The sequence below is a fragment of the Nilaparvata lugens genome, chromosome 12, assembly GCF_014356525.2.
Source record: "Nilaparvata lugens isolate BPH chromosome 12, ASM1435652v1, whole genome shotgun sequence".
NCBI lineage: Eukaryota > Metazoa > Arthropoda > Insecta > Hemiptera > Delphacidae > Nilaparvata > Nilaparvata lugens.
Genome location: NC_052515.1, coordinates 5,591,289 through 5,614,727, shown reverse-complemented (window position 1 = coordinate 5,614,727; position 23,439 = coordinate 5,591,289). Strand labels below are relative to the sequence as shown.

The 23,439-nt window shown below is 34.5% G+C and overlaps 2 protein-coding genes across 4 annotated transcripts in view; one reads left to right on the top strand and one right to left on the bottom strand.

Moving 5' to 3' along the window:
• LOC111047975 (myotubularin-related protein 6) overlaps window positions 1-17,079 on the top strand; it is a 72,138-nt gene extending 55,059 nt beyond the window's left edge. For both annotated transcript variants that reach the window (XM_039438796.1, XM_039438795.1), the window contains exons 14-15: window positions 2,590-2,750; window positions 13,839-17,079. In XM_039438796.1, coding sequence (XP_039294730.1) covers window positions 2,590-2,750; window positions 13,839-14,000 — 323 coding nt within the window. In that variant the 3' untranslated portion in view covers window positions 14,001-17,079. The remainder of the gene's footprint in view (window positions 1-2,589; window positions 2,751-13,838) is intronic.
• LOC111058296 (fibrous sheath CABYR-binding protein-like) lies at window positions 4,099-9,713 on the bottom strand. Of its 2 annotated transcripts, XM_022345805.2 has the most exons (3): window positions 9,199-9,713; window positions 4,855-4,953; window positions 4,099-4,800 (listed from the first exon to the last, which is right to left on the bottom strand). In XM_022345805.2, exons 1-3 carry the CDS (start codon window positions 9,238-9,240, stop codon window positions 4,342-4,344), a joined length of 600 nt encoding a protein of 199 aa, XP_022201497.2. In that variant the 5' UTR covers window positions 9,241-9,713; the 3' UTR covers window positions 4,099-4,341. The 2 variants fall into 2 exon arrangements, with proteins under 2 accessions (XP_022201497.2, XP_022201496.2); XM_022345804.2 differs by having other exon boundaries at window positions 4,099-4,953.
• Window positions 17,080-23,439: the final 6,360 nt, after the last annotated feature.

Here is a 23,439-nt window from a genome sequence, read left to right as displayed (position 1 = left end):
CTCCAAGCTCGTTCTAGACATGGCCAAGCCGGGTACGATTTACAAGTGTACACTGGAATTATCTACAGTAACTATCGCCATAGAAACCATATGTTCCAGTGCACCCGTTGTAAAGCAGAAACTGATTTGACCATGGTTCGAATGTTTTGACCGAGCTTGGTGAAACGGGACATTTAGATAGTAAGTGAATGATTAGAGAGTGAGTGAATGATTAGAGAATTGATTGATTAATAAAGGCAAATAATTAATCAATCTATCAATTATCTATCATTCACTCACTATCTAAATGTACGGTTTCACTACAGTAGCTATATTACCCACAGTATGGTCATTGACTGTCATGCATTTGATTGGCTAGCACGATCACGTGGTACAAATCCGCCATTAAGATTCCAAACAAACTTTGTAGTCCTATCTTATTGCATTGGAAATTTGGAACTTATCACTTCTTTTACCGATTGAAAGCATATTTTGAACTTCCGATGAGTTTAGTATAACATTATTGATAGGAAATTGATTATACTTTAATATAGACCAATACATTTTATTTAAATAACACTAATAACGATTAAAACATCATTTTTTCTTTCCTGAGCTTTCGCGGACCACTTTTTGGGAACCACTGATCTAGACGAATATGCAGAAAGATAGATTTCAATTTTATTGTATTTCTTCATCCAATTTATTGAATTGAACTTCTAATAATCTAATTTCAAAATATTTTTGCGGCTTTTTTGGATATAACATTTAAAGAAATCAATTTTATGAATCACGGTTAAATATTTTTAAGTTTTTCCCCACCGCCGCCATGAAGATTCCAAATATTTGTATTTTATAATGCAGCTTATAGTGGATTATAAGTGAAATCGCTCGACTTTACTTATTAAAGCATATTTCCGTGATTACTTCGATATAATCTCTTTCAAGTTCTTTTTATATATTCTCAATATAGTTTTAGAACTGTAATTAGTAAATGTTAGATGATAGCAAGTAAAAAAGAAAGGTACCTAGGTAACGTAGGTAACCTGAAAGCTGAATCTACAAAAAATTACTAATAAACTTTTGAAATATGTCATGATAATTGTAATATACAATATACCGTATTCCATTGACAAAAAATGATCAAGTTCTCAGTTATATTTGTAGAAATTTTAATAAAAATGTAAGCAAATGAAAAAGAAAACACAAAACTTATAACCATTATTATTTATATTTCAAATCTGCTGAAGTTTTATTTCAAGACTAGTGGTATTGCAAGTCGAAACTCATATATCAACAGCTATTGAACAATTGAACATGTTATGGGTAGGCCTCTCAGGACTGAAGAGAATCAATCATAGAAGAAAATACGTCTTTAATCAGCACTTAATCACGGTTTAATATTCCATGAAATGATATATCCGATTGAGCAACAAAAATGTTTGAAATTAGATTTTTAGAAGATCAAACCAAAAATTGGATGAGGAAATACAGTAAAATTGAAATCTATCTCTCTGCATATTTATCTAGATCAGTGGTTTCCGCAAGGAGCACGAGGGAAGAAAAATTGATGTTTTAAGCGTTATTAGTGTTATTTTAATCAACTTTATAATATATATTCAAGTATTGTTAATTTTCCTTTGAAAATGTTATACCAAACTCGTCGGAAGTTAAAAATATGTTTCCTTCCAATAGGTAAAATAAGTGATAAGTTCCAAATTTCCATGCAATAAGATTGGACTATAAAGTTTGTTTGGAATTTTAATGGCGGATTCGTACCACGTGACAGTCAATGGCCATACTGTGGGTAATGTAGTTACTGTAGGTTTCACCAAGCTTGATCAAAACATTTGAACATGGTCAAATCAGGTACGCTTTACAACGAGTGCACTGGAACCTGTGCTCCTATGTTCAAATCATATTATGATTTGTATGGCAATAGTTACTAGCGATAATTCCAGTGTACACTTGTCAACCGTATCCTGTTTGACCATGCCTTGACCAAGCTTCGTGAAACCAAGAATTTCGCCCTATTGGGCCTGTGTTACTATTAAAACGGGTCTAAAAGGAAATTAATAATTGGTTTCACCAAATGTCGGTCAAGACATTTGAACATGGTCAAACAGGGAACTATTTACAAGTATGCACTGGAATTATCAATAGTAACTATCGCCATAGAAATCATTATGTTAGTGCACTCGTTGTTAGTGTTGGCGATTTGACCACGCTCAAAAGTCTTGACCGATCTTGGTGGAACCAAGCCTGAATCTTTGATAAAAATTGATCAAAGATTTTTGATCGATTAATGGCAGAGTTGCTGAGTTGATTTCTCTGAGTAGCTTTTCACCTACCATTAGTTTAATCTTTTTATCATAGAGGCTAGTTGGTTGATGTCTAACCTTACTACAAGTCAGCAATGTGATACTTTTCTTGAATGGTCGTAGATAAAATAGTTTATACAACAGTTTTATATGGTCCTTTAAGTACTCGTGAGATGTGCTCGCTATGCTTGCTCACTTGTGTCTCAACTCTACATCTAATTCGTATTATAAAACTGTTGTAAAAACGATTATTCTGTGTTGTGAAATTCATTATTGATATGTATTTTAGTAGTGGGCAGCACGGATGAGACGAAGCTGATTGGCGGTGACATGCAGGCATCGATGGAGCAGCTGGCAAGTGAACTGGGTTCGGTGGCCTTGGACTGGAAGACACTGCGCAATGTCAAGGAGTGCGTCTGCTCCACACCTTTCGACTCTTTCTCCAGAAAGGTGATTGTATCACTTGATCATTGTATCTCTTGCCTCTATACATACAAAACTTATCTTATTGAGCGAGCGTAGCGTGTTCCTACTTTCGACTTGAGGCTCTAATCCTTGTCCGCTTAGCATCTTATTGAACGAACGTCGCGAGCTCCTACTTTCGACTTGAGGCTCGAGTCATTGTTCGTTTGACACCTCATAATTGATTGATTGGATTAGCTGCCACTATGTAAAACTTAGGAGGGTGAAGTTAGGTTGCAGCCGGCCCTCTCTTACACTTAACCCCCATTCTAATTCTGAGAGATGTGATATTCAAAAGAATATTTTCACGAATTTCCAATTTTATCAAAAAATTTAATTTCGTTAAGCCTATAACGTCTGTCCGGATCTCATCACATTCATAATACTCATTACATTCATGAAGAAAAGAAAGAACCCTAGACAAAATACATTTCTACCTTCACGATATACATCGAGAATAATATGACCCATTTCATAAAATTACTCTAGAAAACTATGAATTGTTTTTATTTCACAACACAGTACTAGTACTGTCTCGTGAAATGTTTGTATTTTATAGTGCAGTACTAGTACTGTATTATAAAATAACGAGGGCGAGTTAAGTTGAACATCTCGAACAATCATGTTAAGTTCTTTGGATTTAAGAATTATTTGAAGTTCAATTTTTGTACACTAATTGTCAAAGTAACGTCAGGGTGTGAGTATGCCCAGACTGTGACTAGGGGTCATAAATTGTTATTAGTTGAGTCAAAATTGGAGAACGAATGTTTGAAAACATGATAGGAGTTATTGAGAGATACGAGTGAGTTTAGGAGGCAACCGTGAACGAAAGGAGATGGATTGAGATGTATGATAGGAGAAAAGGAAGGTGTTGACAATGATAGAGAACTAATGAATGAAAGGATAAAGAAGGTGGTTAAAATAAGATTATCGTATTATTATTACTCAACTCGTCGTCTCTTCGTCTAAATTATTAATTCACTGTTGTAAACCCATGGAATATGATGATCGACAAAGATTCTTAATTGTGTGTTGGTATAGGAGTCGTGAGTTTATCATAAATTTGTTGTCAAAATTTCAGGGCATAATCTGAAGTATACTAACTTCAAGATTTCTAAGAAGTGTTGCTGAACTACGATAATTTATCTAAGTACTCTACATGTCTCTTGTATCGAGTATCCTTGGCGTAGCGCTGGATATGAGGCACGAAATGGCGCGTACTTCCCCCAATAACAACTTGTATATTTTTTAATCTAGAAGGAAAGGTGAGTTTTGTTCCGATTACACCGAACGGAACAAATAGGCTGACACGCTGTCAAAAATAAATCACAATATACCCGTTTGAAAATAATCTTTCTATAATTGGTAATGGTTAATTACAAATTGACAATCAAATGTTAACTGGCCAGTCTACAAACAATAATTATTGTCTCTATTGAACATTTTGTATTCATACAGGTTTTATTTTATCCCTCCCAACCACTTTAAGTGCGTTTTGTACCCAGAAACTAACCCAGGGTCACGCTTGACATATTCTGATATAATGAAGATTACATGCTATTTGTGCTATTTGACTCTTTCATGCTAGTTGACTTTGTCGTGCTAGTCTTTGCTGCATTGCTACTCGTTTACCAGGGCATCCAAAGCATCTGCATCCTTTGCATTTCTTTTTACCATTTTTAGCTCTAGCTTCAACTGGAATGCCGGGTAACAACTGGCTTTGGTCCATTGCAGCTCGTTCAACTGGTGCATGAATGCCGGGTGACAACTGGCTTTGGTCCATTGCAGCTCGTTCAACTGGTGCATGAATGCCGGGTGACAACTGGCTTTGGTCCATTGCAGCTCGTTCAACTGGTGCATGAATGCCGGGTGACAACTGGCTTTGGTCCATTGCAGCTCGTTCAACTGGTGCATGAATGCCGGGTGACAACTGGCTTTGGTCCATTGCAGCTCGTTCAACTGGTGCATGAATGCCGGGTGACAACTGGCTTTGGTCCATTGCAGCTCGTTCAACTGGTGCATGAATGCCGGGTGACAACTGGCTTTGGTCCATTGCAGCTCGTTCAACTGGTGCATGAATGCCGGGTGACAACTGGCTTTGGTCCATTGATATCACTGGCTCGATTTTGTCGCTCATCCTCCCGGCTTCTCCTTTTCTTGACAGTTCATCTAATGGTGCTGCTGATGACACCTACAAATGATACACATATATAATATATATTATTGTCCACTTCCACTAAAACTTTTCCTTGTAGACTTTTGTATAGTAGAGAAAGCTAATATTCGAAATGTAGCTTATCCGCATTGAAGTAGGATATGAATATTTCTGTAAATTCATCTCATAGTCTTGTTTTTACTAGAGAATCAATCTGCAATTGAAATAAAGTAATTGAAAATGGTTTCTGCTTCTTACACCACCATCAATAATAACTAGAAAATTGTTTCAAAGAATTGATAAAAACATATTAATCAAAACATCTTTTATTTAGACAAAAACACAACTCAGTGAAATAAAGATATAAACTTCTATACAGATATAAACTTCTATACTGTATAGTTAGTTCCTGTCAAAATAAAAATACTACTTGCTAAATTATTTTAAATTTGTATGCAAGTAGGTGGTCAGTGAAAAAAAGTTTTTAATGCTACACTCACACATCTTTTTCTTTCAAATCTGTATGTGCAGAAAAGGTAAAAAAATTTATAATAGAATGGGAATCGGATAATTACAGAAAAATAACTCTCAAAATTTTCAGGCAGACATCCAATAAGCCATTTTAATATTTGATTTTTTTCAAAAGTATTCTATTCTCAATATTTATTATATATTCAGGTAGATAGTTGTAAAATTTTGGCCCCAAAAAGACAAAGGGTTTCTGAAAAAAGTGTTATACAGTACACCCTGGGGTGTCTAGCTAAATTTTCAACAGCACTTCCAGTTCTGTATACATTATCATTCTCGATCATTTGCCGACTTTGATTGCCTGATGAAATGTTAATATTAATTTATACATATCAATTAATTAAACAGCAGTGAATACAGCTGATAAAATCTAGTGTAACTAGAAAAAATAAGTTAGAAAGAGAAATGTTATTATTCACGGAGTTGAAGATAATAAGAAGGAAAACACAGGAGAATTTGCTGTCGGATTTGTCAGAGCTAAGATTGGATATGAACAATTGTAAAGTTGACTTTGCCAAAAAAATCGGATTATTCAAACAGACCTATTAATATTGGTCTCACTTCCTGTATGCGTAAAACTGAGATTCTTAGTGGAAAATCCGCATTGAAGGGGAGCAAAATTTTCATAACGTGAGTTGTTTTCCAAAGAGGTTCAGCGAATCAGGAAAAATTCAATAGATAAAATGATAACAGCAAGGAAGGAAGGGAAGTATGGACTGATTGTTCTGGGCAAGGGTAGCAGTTGTAGAAAGCGAGAACTGAGCAGCTCATCACAGAGCTCGATTCATGCAAGAAAAGACATCAACAGGTTTCTACAAATTGTCTTTTGGGATCTTATTTATTATTATTATTATTATTATTATTATTATATTATTATTATTATGAATATTGATATTGTATTCATAATATTATGTAGCGCCTGATCGCCTGGTCAAGTTCCTCTCATTTCCTATGTCAGCCGTCTCCTTTTCGCATTGAAGCATTCTGGGAAATAGATTGGGCCTAAAAAGTGGAGGTTTGCTATCTGTGAATAAGAAAATCCAATATTTCGAGGTAATAATCTGCTGATGGTGGTGAAACCTTCTACATTTGTGTCTGTATGGAACACGCATCACCAATCGTAATTGCAATGATCTATACTACAATAGGAGACTTTCATAATATGATTGTATTAAGTTACCACATCAACTGCTGTCGGATATTATGATATTTACATAATGAAGTACAGTGGTAGTAAAAATATACCATTGCCGTCAAGTTGTCACCCCGACTACTTGACTCCTACTGGACCAAAGGTGCCAACTAGTCATGACCGTAAACGACAACTTGACACCTCGCACCCTCCTCAGAAAGGTGACAAGTAGACGGGGATGGCTCACGTCAACTTGTTCCCTAGAAACCGGTTTTAAAAGGGGACAAGTAGTCGGGGTGGCACCTAGTCGCGTTCCCATTGCTGTAAACCAGCCCAACGGCTGTTGATCTTAAATTGATCTTAAATGGCTGTTGAGTTTAAATGAGTGCACATGTTAGGAAAGTGATAGACTGCCATAAAGTATGAAATTAATTATGAGAATTTTTATTTTTTGCAAATTTTTAGTCCACTCAAGCCGAAGAGTGCAAACGTGAATTTAAAGACTTGTAATTTATTTTCATTTGTTTATTAATGCGTGCAGTATTTATTTAATGCTTAATAATCGATCATTTGTTTTTATGAGCTATTGATTGAATTTTCTTTCTTGTTTTTTGTAATATGAGCATTATTATGTATAAAGATTTGTTTGCATTCATATGATTTTACTCATTTATTTGGATTTTGTAAACGCCAACCTGCTTGCTTTAGAATAATTATTTCCAGATAAGCAATTTTACAATAAAAAAATATATTCATATGAATTTTCAAAAAGTATCACATATTTATTGGAAATCGTGAGCCTAATACAGTTGTACGTACTCTTAACGTTAAAAATATCCTAGTTGAAGTTTGAAACATGAAAATAAAATAATAGACTTTTCGCCCCACTTGGATATAATGAGCTGGTTTTCGTGCGTCATATGGAGGCCGAAAGTGATTGTTTTCTGACCAGGCCGGTAAAATTTTTACGGCCCTAGGGCTGTAAAATAACCTTGAAGTCAGCCTATTCTGATTTGATGTGAACGTGTTTACAAAATAGTTTATGAAACGGAATCAGTTTATGCTTCTAGAATTGAATAAAGTATTTTGCAATAAGATACTATCATTTTATTTGGATGAATGAAATACAGATAAGATATATATTATAAACTATTCAAATTCGATTTTCAGAGTAGGATAGAACTTCTAACCTAAACTTCCGAAGTCGACGACAACAAGCATTGTTGACGTTGACTTTCAGATTGTCCAAATTTCAAGTGTGCTAAAACAGCTGATCAAAAAACTTTTCATTATTTGTGTTTATTATTCAATAATAATTAAAACATTTTTATAATAATATCATCTTATTGTCATTTGAAAGAATAAAAAAGTATAAACTCAACCTCCCACACAATTGAACATAATCTTTTAGGTTATTTAAACAAATCAGAATAAAAAATAAAAATACTTGGACAATTTCCTAATATTCAGATTACCTCAGATTTGCTAGAGCTATGACCTTCCACTTTTGCTTTCGGAAGTGCTTAATAAACAATTATTCTCATATATATATTTTGTTTATTTTTCTGTGTGGCGAAAAATAGCGTTCGCACCACGGGCAAAAATGTTTTTTTTTCGGCTCTCAATCTTTTCTAGTCCTCGGCCTACGGCCTCGGACTTGAAAACCGATTTCGAGCCGGAAAAGTCTCATTTTCGGCCCTAGGTGCGAAATATACTATTTCATACAATACTTGTAATGGTCTTGAAACAATTTCAATCGGCTAGGAATATGCTACATTTTGCATAATTGTTGAAGATGATATTAAACTTTAAAATTGTTACTGTCTTGTTTACTGATGTCAGGAACCTTTGAGTTGAAAAAATGTAAATCAATAGGTACAGTCAAATCTTTATAAGAATCTGTTAATAGTTATTTGTGCAACTAGTGCGCAAAGTGACAGTTTGCTGCACCGAAAGAAACGTTTACGCCCGAGCCGTAGGCGAGGGCGGAATGGTTTCTTGAGTGCAGCAGAGGAACTTTGCGCACGTATTTCACATTAAGTTTTTCCTACAGTTACCATTGAATATGAAAAGTGGGTAATTATGGGTAAAGTTGCCTGAAATGCATCAAATGTTTTTCTGTGTAATTTTATTATTGATAAAAACCTTAATCCTAAAATCCTTAAGTCCTCGTTGTCGTTGGTTATAATATATAATGAATAATAATTAGCGCGTTGTGCTTGGTTGCACCTCTGCTCACTATAGCAGCCACAGCAGTCACTGTTACCAACTTCATTTTGATTTTGCTGCACTGTTGCTCCATATAACCTACTAAGTATTTTGCGTTGCCATGTTGCAAATCTGGAGTGCAGAAAAATTTTTCCCGCACTAGAGCGGAAAAGTGATTCTTTGCGTTCTGTAATCAGTGCAGCAATGGCCACTTTTCAACGTAACTGTAGGAAAAACTTAATGTGAAATACGTGCGCAAAGTTCCTCTGCTGCACTCAAGAAACCATTCCGCCCTCGCCTACGGCTCGGGCGTAAACGTTTCTTTCGGTGCAGCAAACTGTCTCTTTGCGCACTAGTTGCACAAATAACTATTAAAGAAGAGAAAAAATGAAGTTTCAAAGATCACTACATACCGTCACAGCTAACACTAAAATGCACCTACTGAGAGACTTCATTGTTTGACTGCGTCAGTTCTTCAACTGTGATATCAACCTATTTGGCCGCTGTATTTATATTCCACAATCCAATATTTGTTCTGATAATCACTGGTTTTAATGTCATCAACTATAAATTTTCACATGAAACTTGTTGACAAATAATAGTTTGAGAAAATTACTGTAATTACTCAAACGATGCAAATTATTGTGCATTAAGCTTAATAAATGCAATTTCTACACTAAATGCAATTTTTCAACACTAATATATTTACAGCCACAGGGAAGTGCAATACGAGTTCAATATCCAGAGCTTTGAGTTTACGATTCTTCGCTTTTTGACACGCTGTAAGGTTCAATTATGAATAATATAACGTAATTATTCTTCACAATGACTGGCAACTTAATGTTTTCAAGTGTTTATCCTATTCTATCTTATTTCACTTCTTCCTGGGTGTATATAATGAGATCTGTGTATAAATGCTCCTACCACTGAATTATGTTGAATATCGTATTTATTGGTTCATAACAAAGTTCCTTATCAATGCTAATTGCACCAAAAATTTTCCATCAAAAACTGTCAGGAATTATTCCGTTGTAAAAATAGAATTGAACACATTTTTCAAGAGTAAAGACTAACTTGTAAAGCCCAATAATAAATCTTTATCATCCTCAGAACAATTGGAAATCAATCAATTTGACAAATCCCTTTCTATTTCAACAAAATTATAATGATAATAAAGTACGTTAAAAAAACATATTCATAACGTATCGTAACTTTACAAAAATTAAATTTTCAAGTTTTCGCCAGTTTTTAAAACTACCAATTCTCACTGAAACTTCATTTGAAATGTTACAAAACGACATTCTAACAGCATGAATCACAAAAATTGATTTTATTTGAGGAAACTACAATTGATCTATGAATACTATATTTTATATCTTTTTATAATCTTCAATAGTTGTCACTTCATATCCAATTTGAATCTTTTCTTTGGTTTTAGATTAAGCTGCATTGGATCCTGTATTCATATACTTTACCAAGATAATTAAATGTATTGGTGTACAGAAGCGAGAGTCTCAAAAGTGCGAGATGATCTGAAACTAAAGTCCCAGTAATCTGAAACTAAATCAAATATAATATTAGTTTTGACATTACTATTGATATTAACTGCGTTTTTTCTGAAGGCGAAAAAAACAGAAATGGTTTTATTGTTGGTCTCGCGTACTTTCGATGAGGTTTTGAGCGAAAGGGTACTAAAAGCCTAGAGTAATTTTTTGATAAAAATATCATTTTATTTTGTGGCAAAAAATTGCCAATTATATTGGAGATTTAAATGGTAGAATAGATGACTTGAATTCTTTTGAAGTTGAATTTTTGTTCCAACATGACTTGTTTGTATCCAGAAAGGTCCTCAAAAGATAAGAAAATTGATAGTAAAGGTAGGAAACTAGTTAATATAATGAAGAATGAATTGTTTATCGTCCTAAACGGTAGTTGTGGTGATAAACCAGGAAATTGTACTTTTATCGATGAAAACGGTAAAAGGGTTATCGATTATGCTTGGTTTGGTTTGGCACACCTTTATACTGTCCGTGATTTTACAGTTTCAGATATTTTTTTATCGTCTGAATTTCTATCATCTGTCGATATTGACCTCGTTGATGGTTTAGAATCTTCAATACTATACCTGAGAGTGATAACATTATTTTTTCTTACAAGCTGGTTTGGATGGACCGCTGTGCCGAATGATTCAGGACGTTTTTGCTAACTCCTAGATTGAGTCTTCGAATCAATGTCACAAAATAATACCATTGTTCTAATTTTCTATAATTTCACGAAAGCTATCTGGGAGACAACTGATTTTTTCTCTCCCTATCATTTTTATGATGTACTTATGAACCAATAGCTGGAGAGATAAAGATGATCCTGGAAACTATAGAGGATTATCATTGCTCAATAATATCACTAAACTCTTCACCTGTGCATTAGAAATAAGGTTGTCAGAGTGGGCTGACCAATATCACATTCTGCCTGAGTCTCAAAGTGGGTTTAGGAAAGGGCGTGGATTTCTGGACAATTGTTTTACATACAGTTGTTCACCACAAGGCGCAGGCTAGGCGCTGCAAAAATTGTGCTTCATTTGTCGATTTTCAATTTGCATTCAACTCTGCTCTTCATGGGCATCTATGGGACGAGCTCAGGCTGTGTGGAATCAGCAGTAAAATGATAAGGCTGTCGAACAGTCTCTATGACAGGGCTTCATTGGTTGTGAGAAACGGGAATAGAACTTCAGAATTTACAAAATGAGTGTTCCAGGGTGATTGATTATGCCCATTTTCGTTGTCCTGATATTCGAGAAATATTGAGTCTTTCATTAGGGGAAGAGGCTTCAATGGCATTACAATTATGATTAAGAGATTGGAAGAAGAAGAATATTGATTCTAAAAGACTAATTTTAAACCCTTGAAAACCACCCTTAACGTTAAAATATTGCTATAAGGTTTCTTAGTGAGCACCTAGGACCTAAAACAAAGTTTTTTCCAAGTTTTTTTTTGCAATCCATCCAGTAGTTTTTCAGAAATCGTGATCAGTGAGTGAGTCAGTCAGTTGAGAACTTAATAAGTATTCCTCCAACCCTGAAACTTCTGGAATATCGGTGATTATATTCTACAAACAATTCTGTGCTTGAATTAGAAAATTGAGAAAGTTGCAATTGTACAAAATTTGGCACCGATATAATTTTCTAGGATGAAGGGCCAAGTCTCAACTTGGTTTATACAGACTACTGCAGTAAGCTTCAACTTTGACTGGTGTCGCAGCCTAATTTCCTAGTTTAAATTTGGACGACTCTATAGTCTGGGAATAGTCTCATTAGAACTCATTGAATTTATATGTTTACTGTACCGTACCGGAAACGGATACTGATACTGTTATGTGGGAATCGATCTTGATAAGATCCTTAACACTTTTTCTTACTTATATAAGTACTTGTATTAACTACATGGTTTTTATTGCATACTAACAGGGAGCTTTGCACCAGGGAAAATTTGTGTGGTAAAATTCAATCTCTTTACGTCCAGGAAACATCAAGAAGTTGAATTATAATTTATGATTTTGTCAAAATCAGTTTATAATTTTCATGAAAAACATGAGTTTGATTGGTCTCGAATTCGAACCCCCGGAACCGTTCATTCATTAATCGCGCTTGCTACCAATTACGCCAAAACTCTGTTTGAGATAAAGCTCTGTTAAGTTTGGATTTTATGTTTGCATAAACTTTAAATCACTATCGAAAGAAATTGGTTTAATTATAAAATTGAAATTGGTTAATAAGAATGTAAATAGGCTTATAAACATCCTCGGTAAATTCAGAATCTTTATGTGGAATTGCAAGTAGATCAGTTCTTTAGTTCATAAGTGATGATGCGTCATCCGTGTATCTCCTATCCCTTACATTTACAAGCAAATTCCTTCCTACATAATATTATAGATTGTAGATAGAATACCACTCAAGCAAAGTATCACAAACTGGAAACTTGACGTACTGATAACTTGAACTGAAAAACTTACGTTCTGAAAATTTACCTGATGAATTGCAGATTTGACAAACCAAAAAAATTAAGAATCTATATGCAAAATTTCAAGTTAATCAGTTCAGTACACAGAGATGATGATGATTCGTGTAATTTTCCAATCCTGTACAAGTATGAGCAAAGTATCCTCTATAATATTAATAGCTGGTCCGGCGAACTTCGTACCGCCAAATAGTTAATGCATCTCATGACAAACTTTAGCTGTATGCACACCTGAGGAGGCGCGATGCCGCATTTTGCATCCAGGTGCTTCTTGCTTTTTGGTTTGAATGGAAGAACGAACACACACTGAATCGGGCATGGCGTGGAACGGTGTGATAAGGCAATCTCCATAAGATCAACACTGTATCACCAAGCCGCGCCTGCTCAGGTGTGCTTAGCCTTAGCTTAATCTGATGCACTATATTTTTATGAAAATTATCCAACAATAAGTATTTACATTTATATCTCAATATGGACTTCATATGTGCTCAGTTAGTTGTGCAGCAGTTTGTATCCTTAGATATAGTTGAATGCAGCTTGCTAGGGAATTGAATGGTATATCTCCTTGCTGCTGATTTTCCCGTGCATATTCTAAATTTACAGCATTTCGAGTTCTACGACCCAAGTTTGGACGTCGTTCGTATCGCGGCATTATTATTAGAGTTGAAATTTTGTGAATCAGTAGAAAGGAAATATAAAAACAGATCTACTGACGGCTGTTGGATGCCGCAATGATTATAACAGCTGATTTTTATTTCTGTGTGTGGCCAGCTCACAAATCTTCTCCAATAGGGATTACATGTATACTTTGAAGGACCATAGGAAAGAGTCCTGAAGTCGGATCATAAATTTGATAAGCCATAAACCTGCTCCTGAACATAACAAACACAACTAGAAAAATCGTCAAATTCGGTGCACACATAAAAAAGTTATTGAATGTCAAAATTTGAGGCTCGATTTTTATTTATATAGATTATATTTGTACTTGGCGTGTTCGTGGGATAAAGAATTTGATTAGATTGAGTATTAATTTGTTTCAGTACCACTGTTGGAAATGCGGCGACGTGTTCTGTTCGCGCTGCATCGACCGACACACAGCGCTGCCAGGCCACCTTAGCCAGCGGGCCGTACCCGTGTGTCGACCGTGCCACCGGCTGCTCACAGTGGCAGGAGACAGTGGCATGCCACCGTTGTCGCCTTAGCTGATGGTGCGTCGATGGAAGCCTGTCGTGGTGCCCACCATGTCGCATGCCTGTCGCCGTGCCACTCAGACGCAGTCGCATGCCGCGGCCGCCAATAGACGCTTCTCGTTCGTCAGGTCACTTAGGGTCAAGAGCATTCTCAAGTAGACTGTCGACGTGCCACTGAGACACAGTCGCATGCCAACTCGTGCGTTAGGTTCTAGAGCATTTTCAAGTAGGTGCAGTTGGGTTCAGAGCTACTTCAAACTGTCCTCATTGAATTCAATTGATTTGCTGTCTTTATCTTAATCCTAGAGGGATTATGATATTATAATGAATAATAAAATAAAATTATATAGGAAAGATAGCATAAGAAGTTGAAAGCATACATAAATTTGAATTGTTTAGAAGGTTCATAACTGGAACTCATTAAGTTGTATTAAAGTGAATTTTGTATCAGGCTTTCTCTCAAACTTCATTTTATCATAGAGAAAAAATAGCATAAGAAGATATCCTATGGTATAGGGCGTTTATGTTCCAAATTGAAATTTTAACTCATCCGTTAGTCCTAGTAGTTCTTGTTTGTGAAGCTATGTGACGCTGGCCGTCTCTCATACTACTGTTTCGTTCTTACACTCTCACCCGGTCAAAAAAGAAGTAATATACAATAGTCGACAGTTATCGGCTTGAGTTGAAAAAAATCGGGGAACATAAACGGCCTATAACAAGGGATATCTTCTTATGCTACCTTTTCTACATGATAATATCCATTAATGTTATTTGTTAGTAATGTTGACAGTCGGAAGTGATTACACTATAGAGTGGTTGGTGCTCACAGATAAATATCTCAATCCGAATTTTTTCTCCTGAACCTCGATAATCCGTCGAGTAATGGCCGAACATCTCGATAAAGCGAGACCAGACCATCAAAAAGATGTCTGATTATCAAAATTTTAATTAAAATATTCACATTAATTTTAAGAATAAAAAGGAGAAGGAGACGAAGGGGAATAATAGTGGAATAATAAGAAAAATAAAGAGAAAAGAAGAGGAAGAAGGAGGAGGAGGAGAAGAAAAAGAAGGAGTGGTGGAGGAGGAGAAGAAGAAGAGGATAAAGAAGAAGGAGAAGGTGATGATGATGAATTTTTGGTATGGTCGGATTAACCGGAGCTAAATTACTCAGTTTCTACTGTTATTACCTCTTGCTCAGTTTGTTATTGATTGAACTTGAAATTCGAATTTGAAATATTGATTCTAACTTTACAAATTCGTAAAAAAGAACAGGCTTAAAGGTACGATTTAGTTTCTGCGACTGCGGTTGACGATCGAGAATGAATACCATTGATTCTCATGGCAGTCTCTACTGATTCTCACTCTGACAATGCGTGAACACTCATAAGAACTAAATAATTTATTATTTCTGGAACGTCGGCCGCTGTAGATACATTCGTCTGAACCTTGTACTTTGCAATTATTCAACATGAATTACTATGTTTGAGTCAAATTCTGTGATAAAAGTTGTGTAACCCCGCTTTTTTCAACAAGAAAGAGTAGACAATTTCTGAGCACCCTTCTTCTATGAACCCTCCCATCTCTCAGCAAATGGCTTACTGATGTAGGAAAACTAAATAGACATTGATGAGAAACTAGCTGTTAGTTGTAAACATACAGAGCGACTAGGACTGACGAAAGAATAGCATTGGCAATAGTGGGACTATCTAGAATACTCTCACAATTACTTTCATACAATCATATTATATGCTAATAAACAAAATAACCAATTATATCTACCACAATATTAGCCTACACTCAAAACCGTACTACATAGAGATAAAATAAGAACATAATATATACAAAATAAGAGACTAGTCAAGAAATTGTTCCACTTAATGTGTTGATGTGAATAAATCAATTTGATTTGATTTGATTTCTTTCCATTTAAGAGTAGGTACACTGGGATGAATTGAGATTCGATTCAGATTTGTCTGCATTCCTGACAATTATGATTATTTCAATGTTTCCCATTCAACCAATGCCTACTATTGAATTCCAATAATTATACCAGCACCAATGCACTTTGAAGACTCAGTGGTTACGAAAGCTTTGTCTACCTTCAATTCTAAGTAAACTCTCAGTACCAATAGAACGATCAATATCGTAGACAAACTATTTTTGCTGTGATATTCTTCAGTCAGTCCCAGTTCAATTAAATAGGTATACTTTAAAAATAATTTATGATAATATATTACAATATCGATATTTATTTTCAACAGACATTAATTATTTGTAAAACTATATTTTTGTCATGACTACAAATATAATTGTCTACTATATTTTAAAATGTGATTGTGTATTGTGATTTTTGTCGTCAGTTGATGTGAATTTGAATTTAAAACCATGTGATTTGTAAGGAAGTGAATTTGAAACTCTGTGCTTTATCTTAATTCTTCATTAATTATTTCTCAATAGATGGATATACTGTGATTAACTTTTTTTAAGAATTGAAGTGAACGTTTAATTACTAAAAATGCATTTCGAATGATCACAAATGAAGTTGTGTGAAGTTCTCTAGAGAATTATAAATAGACCTATCTTGAAATTACATCCTATTGTAAAGACATCACATTATCAATTTTATCTCATTTATTTTATATTTATTGTTGAAATATATTAAAACTTTATCACACGAATTATATAATTATCACAGCCCACATGCTATAGGCTATATTATATTACCTGTAGATATTATGAAGATCTTCTTTTGTATTATAGACAATATTGTATTCGCATAATATGTAAAAATTGATTGTTGGAGATTGTATTTTTTCAATTGAACAAAAACATTTATTGGCAATATTGTTGTGATTTCTATTGTTAATGAAATTAAGTCGTTGATTATTATTGTAATATTGATGTCTGCAACTTTGATACAGGAATATATATTTATGATTAGTGCAATACACATTATCCGATTTTAACTATAAAGTATTAATAACTTGCGTTCACTGTAAATGAATGTTTGTACAATCTACAGCTCTTTTATTTTCTACTATGTTCTATCACCACTGTATGAATTAAAAAACTACATCAATTTAATCCATGTTTGACATTTTATTATTCTTTCTTTGAAGCAATAATTAATAATCTATATTTGACCGAGCGAACTGAGGTCTAAGAGCTTGTTCACATGATAGCAATTTACGCTCGGTTGTCGCGCGGTTGGCAAATCGCTCGATTTTCCAGCATTTTTGAGAAAGCTATTCAATTTACTAAAAATGACCAAAAATAACTCATTATGTAACTAAATAACCTAAAAGACTATGTTCAATTATGTTTTAATGGGGGAGATTGAGTTTATACTTTTAAATGTATAGTTTATAATGTTCATATCATTAAAATTGTTTTTGCAAATAAAAAAGTCAATTGACAATCAATGCAGTTGCCATGAAAGTGTTAGCAAATACAATCAATATAAAATTATAAGATGAAGAAATTTTTATTTTTGTCCAAGTTATAGCTGTTTGAATTTTGGTGTCCCAACGTGGGCTAGATTACCCTACTATGGAATATGATCCTCTACAAACTAACTTAAACCGAACTTACTAACTAACTGAACTGAAAATTGTAATAGAATAAATTTTAATTGAACTGAAATTGTAATAGAATGTGCACTATGTGAACTGCTCTGCTCGAAACCGCTCGATTGAGTGAAGACATGTGTACGCTCTCATGCCTGCTCTAGTGTATTATCGAACCGCCCGGCAACCGAGCGGTTGGACTGGATACTACAACCGCCGCGATTCGCCGGCGACTGCCCAAACCGACCGTTGCATGTGTACGGCACCATGTATTCCCTCCCTATACCTGGCAACCGCTCGGTTGGTCAACCGCGCGACAACCGAGCGTAAATCGCTGTCATGTGAACAGATTCAAGTCGACGGTTTGGCATTTCTCTTTATGTTTATATGTTGCGCATTTAGGGCTTAACGCGGTAATAGATTTTCATGAAATTTGACAGGTATGTTCCTTTTTAAATTGCGCGTCGACGTATATATATAAGGTTTTTGGAAATTTTGCATTTCAAGGATAATATAAAAGGAAAAAGGAGCCTCCTTCATACGCCAATATTAGAGTAAAAATCAGACTATAGAAATATTATTAGTCCAGGCAATGAATGCTCAAAAAAGGGTAAAGAAAAAAGTTGGGAAGACAATTTTTGACCCCGCAGTTCTGTTTAGGGTAGTAATGAGGTGAACATATCAAAAGTCCCCCCCTACCCCCTGTGCTAAGGGGGTGGGGTGGTTTAAAGGTACCATTTTTTGGTTTCTCGCATAAAACTCAAAAACTATGTATCCTAAGGATTTGACTGTCATATAACAAATTAAAGCTTACATAATTTCCTACAATATTCATTTTACAACTTTTTTCATATCTCCTCTAGTTTTCGAGATATCTGCTCTTGAAGGTGTGACATTTTTGAAAAAAACACGTTTGAAACCAATTTTTTTCTATTTTTCTTCTATATCGTTTTAAAAATCGACGGGAAGAGTCCATGCTGATTATCAGCTTATAGAGCATTGAATTCTCTTCAATTTGATGTATAATTTCACACTTTTACGAATTTCACTGATTAGCAATGTATCAAAAATTTTAGAAAAACTTGTTAAATCAAGATTAATAAGCGTTTTAGAAATTAATAATATTCTTTCTCCTAACCAATTTGGCTTCCGCAAAGATATAAGTACAGAATTAGCTGTACTAGAATTATCAAAATTTGCAACTAGCAATTTAGAGGAAAAGAATAAATGTCTAGCAGTATTTTTAGATTTAGCAAAGGCCTTCGACTCTGTTTCCCATGACTTATTAATAAAAAAGCTTGAGGCAATAGGTATAAGAGGAGTGCCACTTGAATGGTTCAGATCCTACCTCAGCAATCGACAGCAAAAAACAAAGGTTGAGAACCATATGAGTGCAGAGGGTTCCATGAAGTTCGGAATACCTCAAGGAACAGTTTTAGGACCAATTTTGTATTCGATCTTTGCAAATGAGTTGTGCTCCATTAAAATTCAAGGTAGAGTTATAGCCTTTGCTGACGATACAGCACTCCTTTTTCAAGGAAAAAACTGAGAAGAAGTGTTCCAAACAGCAGAGATAGAACTCACAAAAATCACTAGTTGGTTAAGAAATAATTTACTGTCATTAAATTCAGAAAAAACAAAATTTTTAGCTTTTTCTTTAACAAATAGCACAAAACCACACATGACAACAATGAAGCTTCATAATTGTGATAGAAATAGTAACAATAATTGTAATTGCCCAATAATAGAACGCTCTGACAATATAAAGTATTTAGGAATAATAGTAGATGATTCATTGAAATGGAACAAGCACATAACATATACAACTGCCAAAATAAGGAAGCTTATATACAAATTCTATCAATTAAGGCGTATCATAGACAAAGAAATGTTAAAAACTGTATACTTAACATTAGCTGAATCTCTTTTAAAGTACGGTCTGTTAGTTTGGGGTGCAGCAAACTTCAGTTTTATAGATCCATTATTTAAAACTCAAAAACGCATTTTGAAAATAATGGGAAACAAGGAAATCCGGTTTCCAACTGTAGAATTATTATTTATAGAAAATAGAGTACTCAGTGTTAGGCAATTGTATATATTGTTGTATTAGGGTATATGAAAAAACATCAAAATAGGAACCATATCATAAATCATAGCCATAATACTAGAATAAGAGAACGTTACAATCGAGAAGTACCAAGAATGAATACAGCATTTGGGCAAAGATCACTAGGATATTTAGGGCCTACAATCTAATAGAATACCATTAGAAATCAAAGGAGAGGAAAAATGCAATAGCTTCAAAAGAAAAATTAGACATTGGTTATTCAGTATTGGGATACAAAGTAGTGAGGAACTAATAGTAAGTAGGATTTAGATTTAAGTAGTATTCTTTTAAATAAGGTAATTTATAGGTAGAAAATAGTAACTCGGTTTAGTATCTTTGTACTAGGTGATGCTTAGGGTAATAGATATAGTTTTAGATTTTTGGAATTTTTGTATTATCTGCTGTAGCATAAATTAGTATCAATTTGATGATAACCTCGACACATATATTATATAGTGAGGTATCATTTTGTAATCCCTGAATATTGTTATATTATTGAAAATGTATGAAAAAATAATATGTATGTATGAATTTATGAATTTAACTGGTTGGCCGCTATGGCTTCGTATAAAATGTGCGCTGCTATCTAGAGATTGTCAGTTTGGTGTAAGGGTAAGCATTCCTGACTAGCAATTGGGAGGTACCGGGTTCGATTCCCGGGCTAGCAACTAATTTTTGGATAGTAGTTCTCATCGAATTTCCATCTAGCTGTTAACTCTGTTGTCAATGTCTGCTTTCCGAAAAAAATTAAGGTACCACAATTTCCAAATTTCTATACGTTTCAAGGTCCCCTGAGTCCAAAAAAGTGGTTTTTGGGTATTGGTCTGTATGTGTGTGTGTGTGTGTGTGTGTGTGTGTGGTGTGTGTGTGTGTGTGTGTATATGAGTGTATGTGCGTCTGTGTACACGATATCTCATCTCCCAGTAAACGGAATGACTTGAAATTTGGAAATTAAGGTACTTACACTATAAGGATTCGACACGAACAATTTCGATCAAATGCAATTCAAGGTGGCGGCTAAAATGGCAAAAATGTTATCAAAAACAGGGTTTTCGCGATTTTCTCGAAAATGGCTCCAACGATTTACCTAAAATAGTCATTGGAAAGCTCTATCAACTTCCATAAGTCCCATACCTGTAAAAATTTCAGGAGCTCCGCCCCATCTATGCAAAGTTTGATTTTAGATTCCCAATTAATAGGCTTCAGATACAATTTAAACAAAAAATTTCAAGTGGAAAAGATTGAGCATGAAAATCTCTACAATCAATAATGTGCAGTAACATTTTCACCTAAAATTGAAAATAAGCTTGAGATTCGAGAAAATGTGATTATTAAATTGCAAACTGTTGGCAACTGTTGATTCTATTAAATCATTCACTATGAAGAGATAGCAGACCTCGTGTGTCTTCAGCGTTATTTTCCTGTCACCAGCTGGCTTAGATCTTTGAATAATAGACTTGAGATGCGCGTGAACACTAGCGTCAGGAGATCAATTTTCATAACGGCAAGGAAAGTTGTGTGAGTGCGCCACACCAGATTTTCTTCAGTAGATTTTTGGTTACTTCGTAAGCTTTTTTGTTTACACTGTTAACCTATATGATATTTAAACTTATAAAATTTTCATCCTATTGAACTGTTGGACAATAGTCTAAATACTCTAATATGAAGACTTCGAAAGTCTTGAGTCCCAACAAAAGGCACATACATGAAAGTGTCATCCTATCGTTCTCTGTACAAGAGGCGTCTCCACTTGTAGAAATCACCCTTCATTCTGATCCCTCAGCCGGACTGTTGGGTGTAGGCGGATTTCTCAAGTGTTGACCGTGAGACCATCAAAGAATAGTTCCCATTTTAACGATTTTGGCCTCCATTCCGACTGAAAGCCAATCTCAACGTGTGGAGGGCGGCGCCTAAAAAGCTCGCTAAGCTCAACCAATCAAAATTGATATATTAGATTCAAGAAAATCGAAAATCCTAATCTTACAGCATAATAGATTAAGTATAGGATCTCACTTTTGCAACAGTGCGTGAGTCTACTTATATTTTCAAATAGTAATGAATCTAAACAAAAAAAAGGTTTTTTCTTCATACAATCTGTATTGATTTTCTTGTTGGTGTGAATGGTATTTTTCAAATTTTCATCAATATGAATGGAAATTAGAAGTACTTGTTTGTGTCAATTTTATCTTCATAATTGTATCCTTTCACTCAGCAAAGTACACTACTTATTAATAGATAAACCAAATAATTATTATTTAGATACTAATACTAATAGTTGAGTTTTCCTTCAACGAGAATAAGTCTTTGAAACCAGATTCATCAGAAAGAAGTGATTGTTGTCCGTTTTATTTCAGAGAAACTCAAATTACAACATGCATGTGACGTATGCAATGAGCACGGTACCTATACAATTTTGTCTACATATTTGAAGTGCGACTAAGCGATTTTCAGTGATTTCGATACTCATGACATGAGAGTTGGTTATGGATCAATAAATAGAATTATTACAACACTGAAATGATTGGATCCTAATTGACCGAGCGAAGTGAGGTCTAATATTCAAGTCGACAGTTTGGCATTTTCTCTTAATAATGTTTAAATGTTTATATGTTGCGCATTTACGGCGAAACGCGGTAATAGATTTTCATGAAATTTGACAGGTATATTCCTTTTTTAATTGCGCGTCGACTTATATACAAGGTTTTTGGAAATTTTGCATTTCAAGGATAATATACGGTAAAAGGAAAAAGGAGCCTCCTTTATACGCCAATATCAGAGTAAAAATCAGACTATAGAATAATATTATTCATCATAAATCAGCTGACAAGTGATTACACAGATGTGTGGAGAAGCCAGTCTATTGCTGTATTTCCATAAGGTCTATAGTTTCAATCAGGTACTTGTGGATGAGAATACTGCGTGATGTCTACTGTTCACAGAACTACTAGTATTTTTTGATTTTATTTCATTCGCGTTATTTAGAGAGTATGCTCTAAATTGGTGGGATCTATTATTAGGGTACTGATTGACCGATTGATCTATATAGGGTACTGATTGACCGATAGATTAATAAAGCCGTGACAAAATCAATCACAATGAAATCAATCTCAATAAAAGGCTACCTTCTGTTGATACTGATATTAATTTCAAGTCACTATTTTGAAAGCAACTTTTTAGAAATTTAATCAATCAATTTCAGACGAAAAATGGACAAATTTCCATGTTATAATGGCAGTATATTTGATCAGCATTGTTGTTGCTATCCTTGTCTATCATTCGACAAAGCAGATAGCACTATCCTTTCTAGCTCCGCAGCGTTGCCATATCGGTTTTTGAAAATGTAGAAATATAATTATTTAACACAAAATTCCATCTCAATTACCAAATAATTGAAAAACATATTTTCTTGACGAATAAAATATAATGTATTATTTGTTGTATTATTTTTTACAAGAATGAACAGTTATTACTATTTACATAGAATATACCGGTATGAGCTATCTTCTATAGAAGGCAGTGGCAAGGCAGAGAATGGCAACGCTGCTCTCCCATCTTTCTTCACTGCCATTATAACGTGAACCTCATTATAGTGAGATTCACTTTAAACTGTCAGCTTATTGTTTGTATGGGAAGCAGTGATGTTACTATTTATAACGCGAGCTGAGACAGTTTGAAGTGTACCTCACTATAGACAAACTCAACAGAATAATTATAATAATCTCTGCTAATTATATGAATAGTTTTTATCGGTATAATGACCTATTTTCCTTGATCT

Coding starts and splice junctions, on each gene's coding strand:
- LOC111058296 (XM_022345804.2), bottom strand. CDS start 9,240: ATGAAGTCTCTCAGTAGGTGCATTTTAGTGTTAGCTGTGACG. Junction 4,954..9,198: donor TTTTAGTGTTAGCTGTGACG/GTATGTAGTGAT, acceptor TATCATTTGTAG/GTGTCATCAGCAGCACCATT.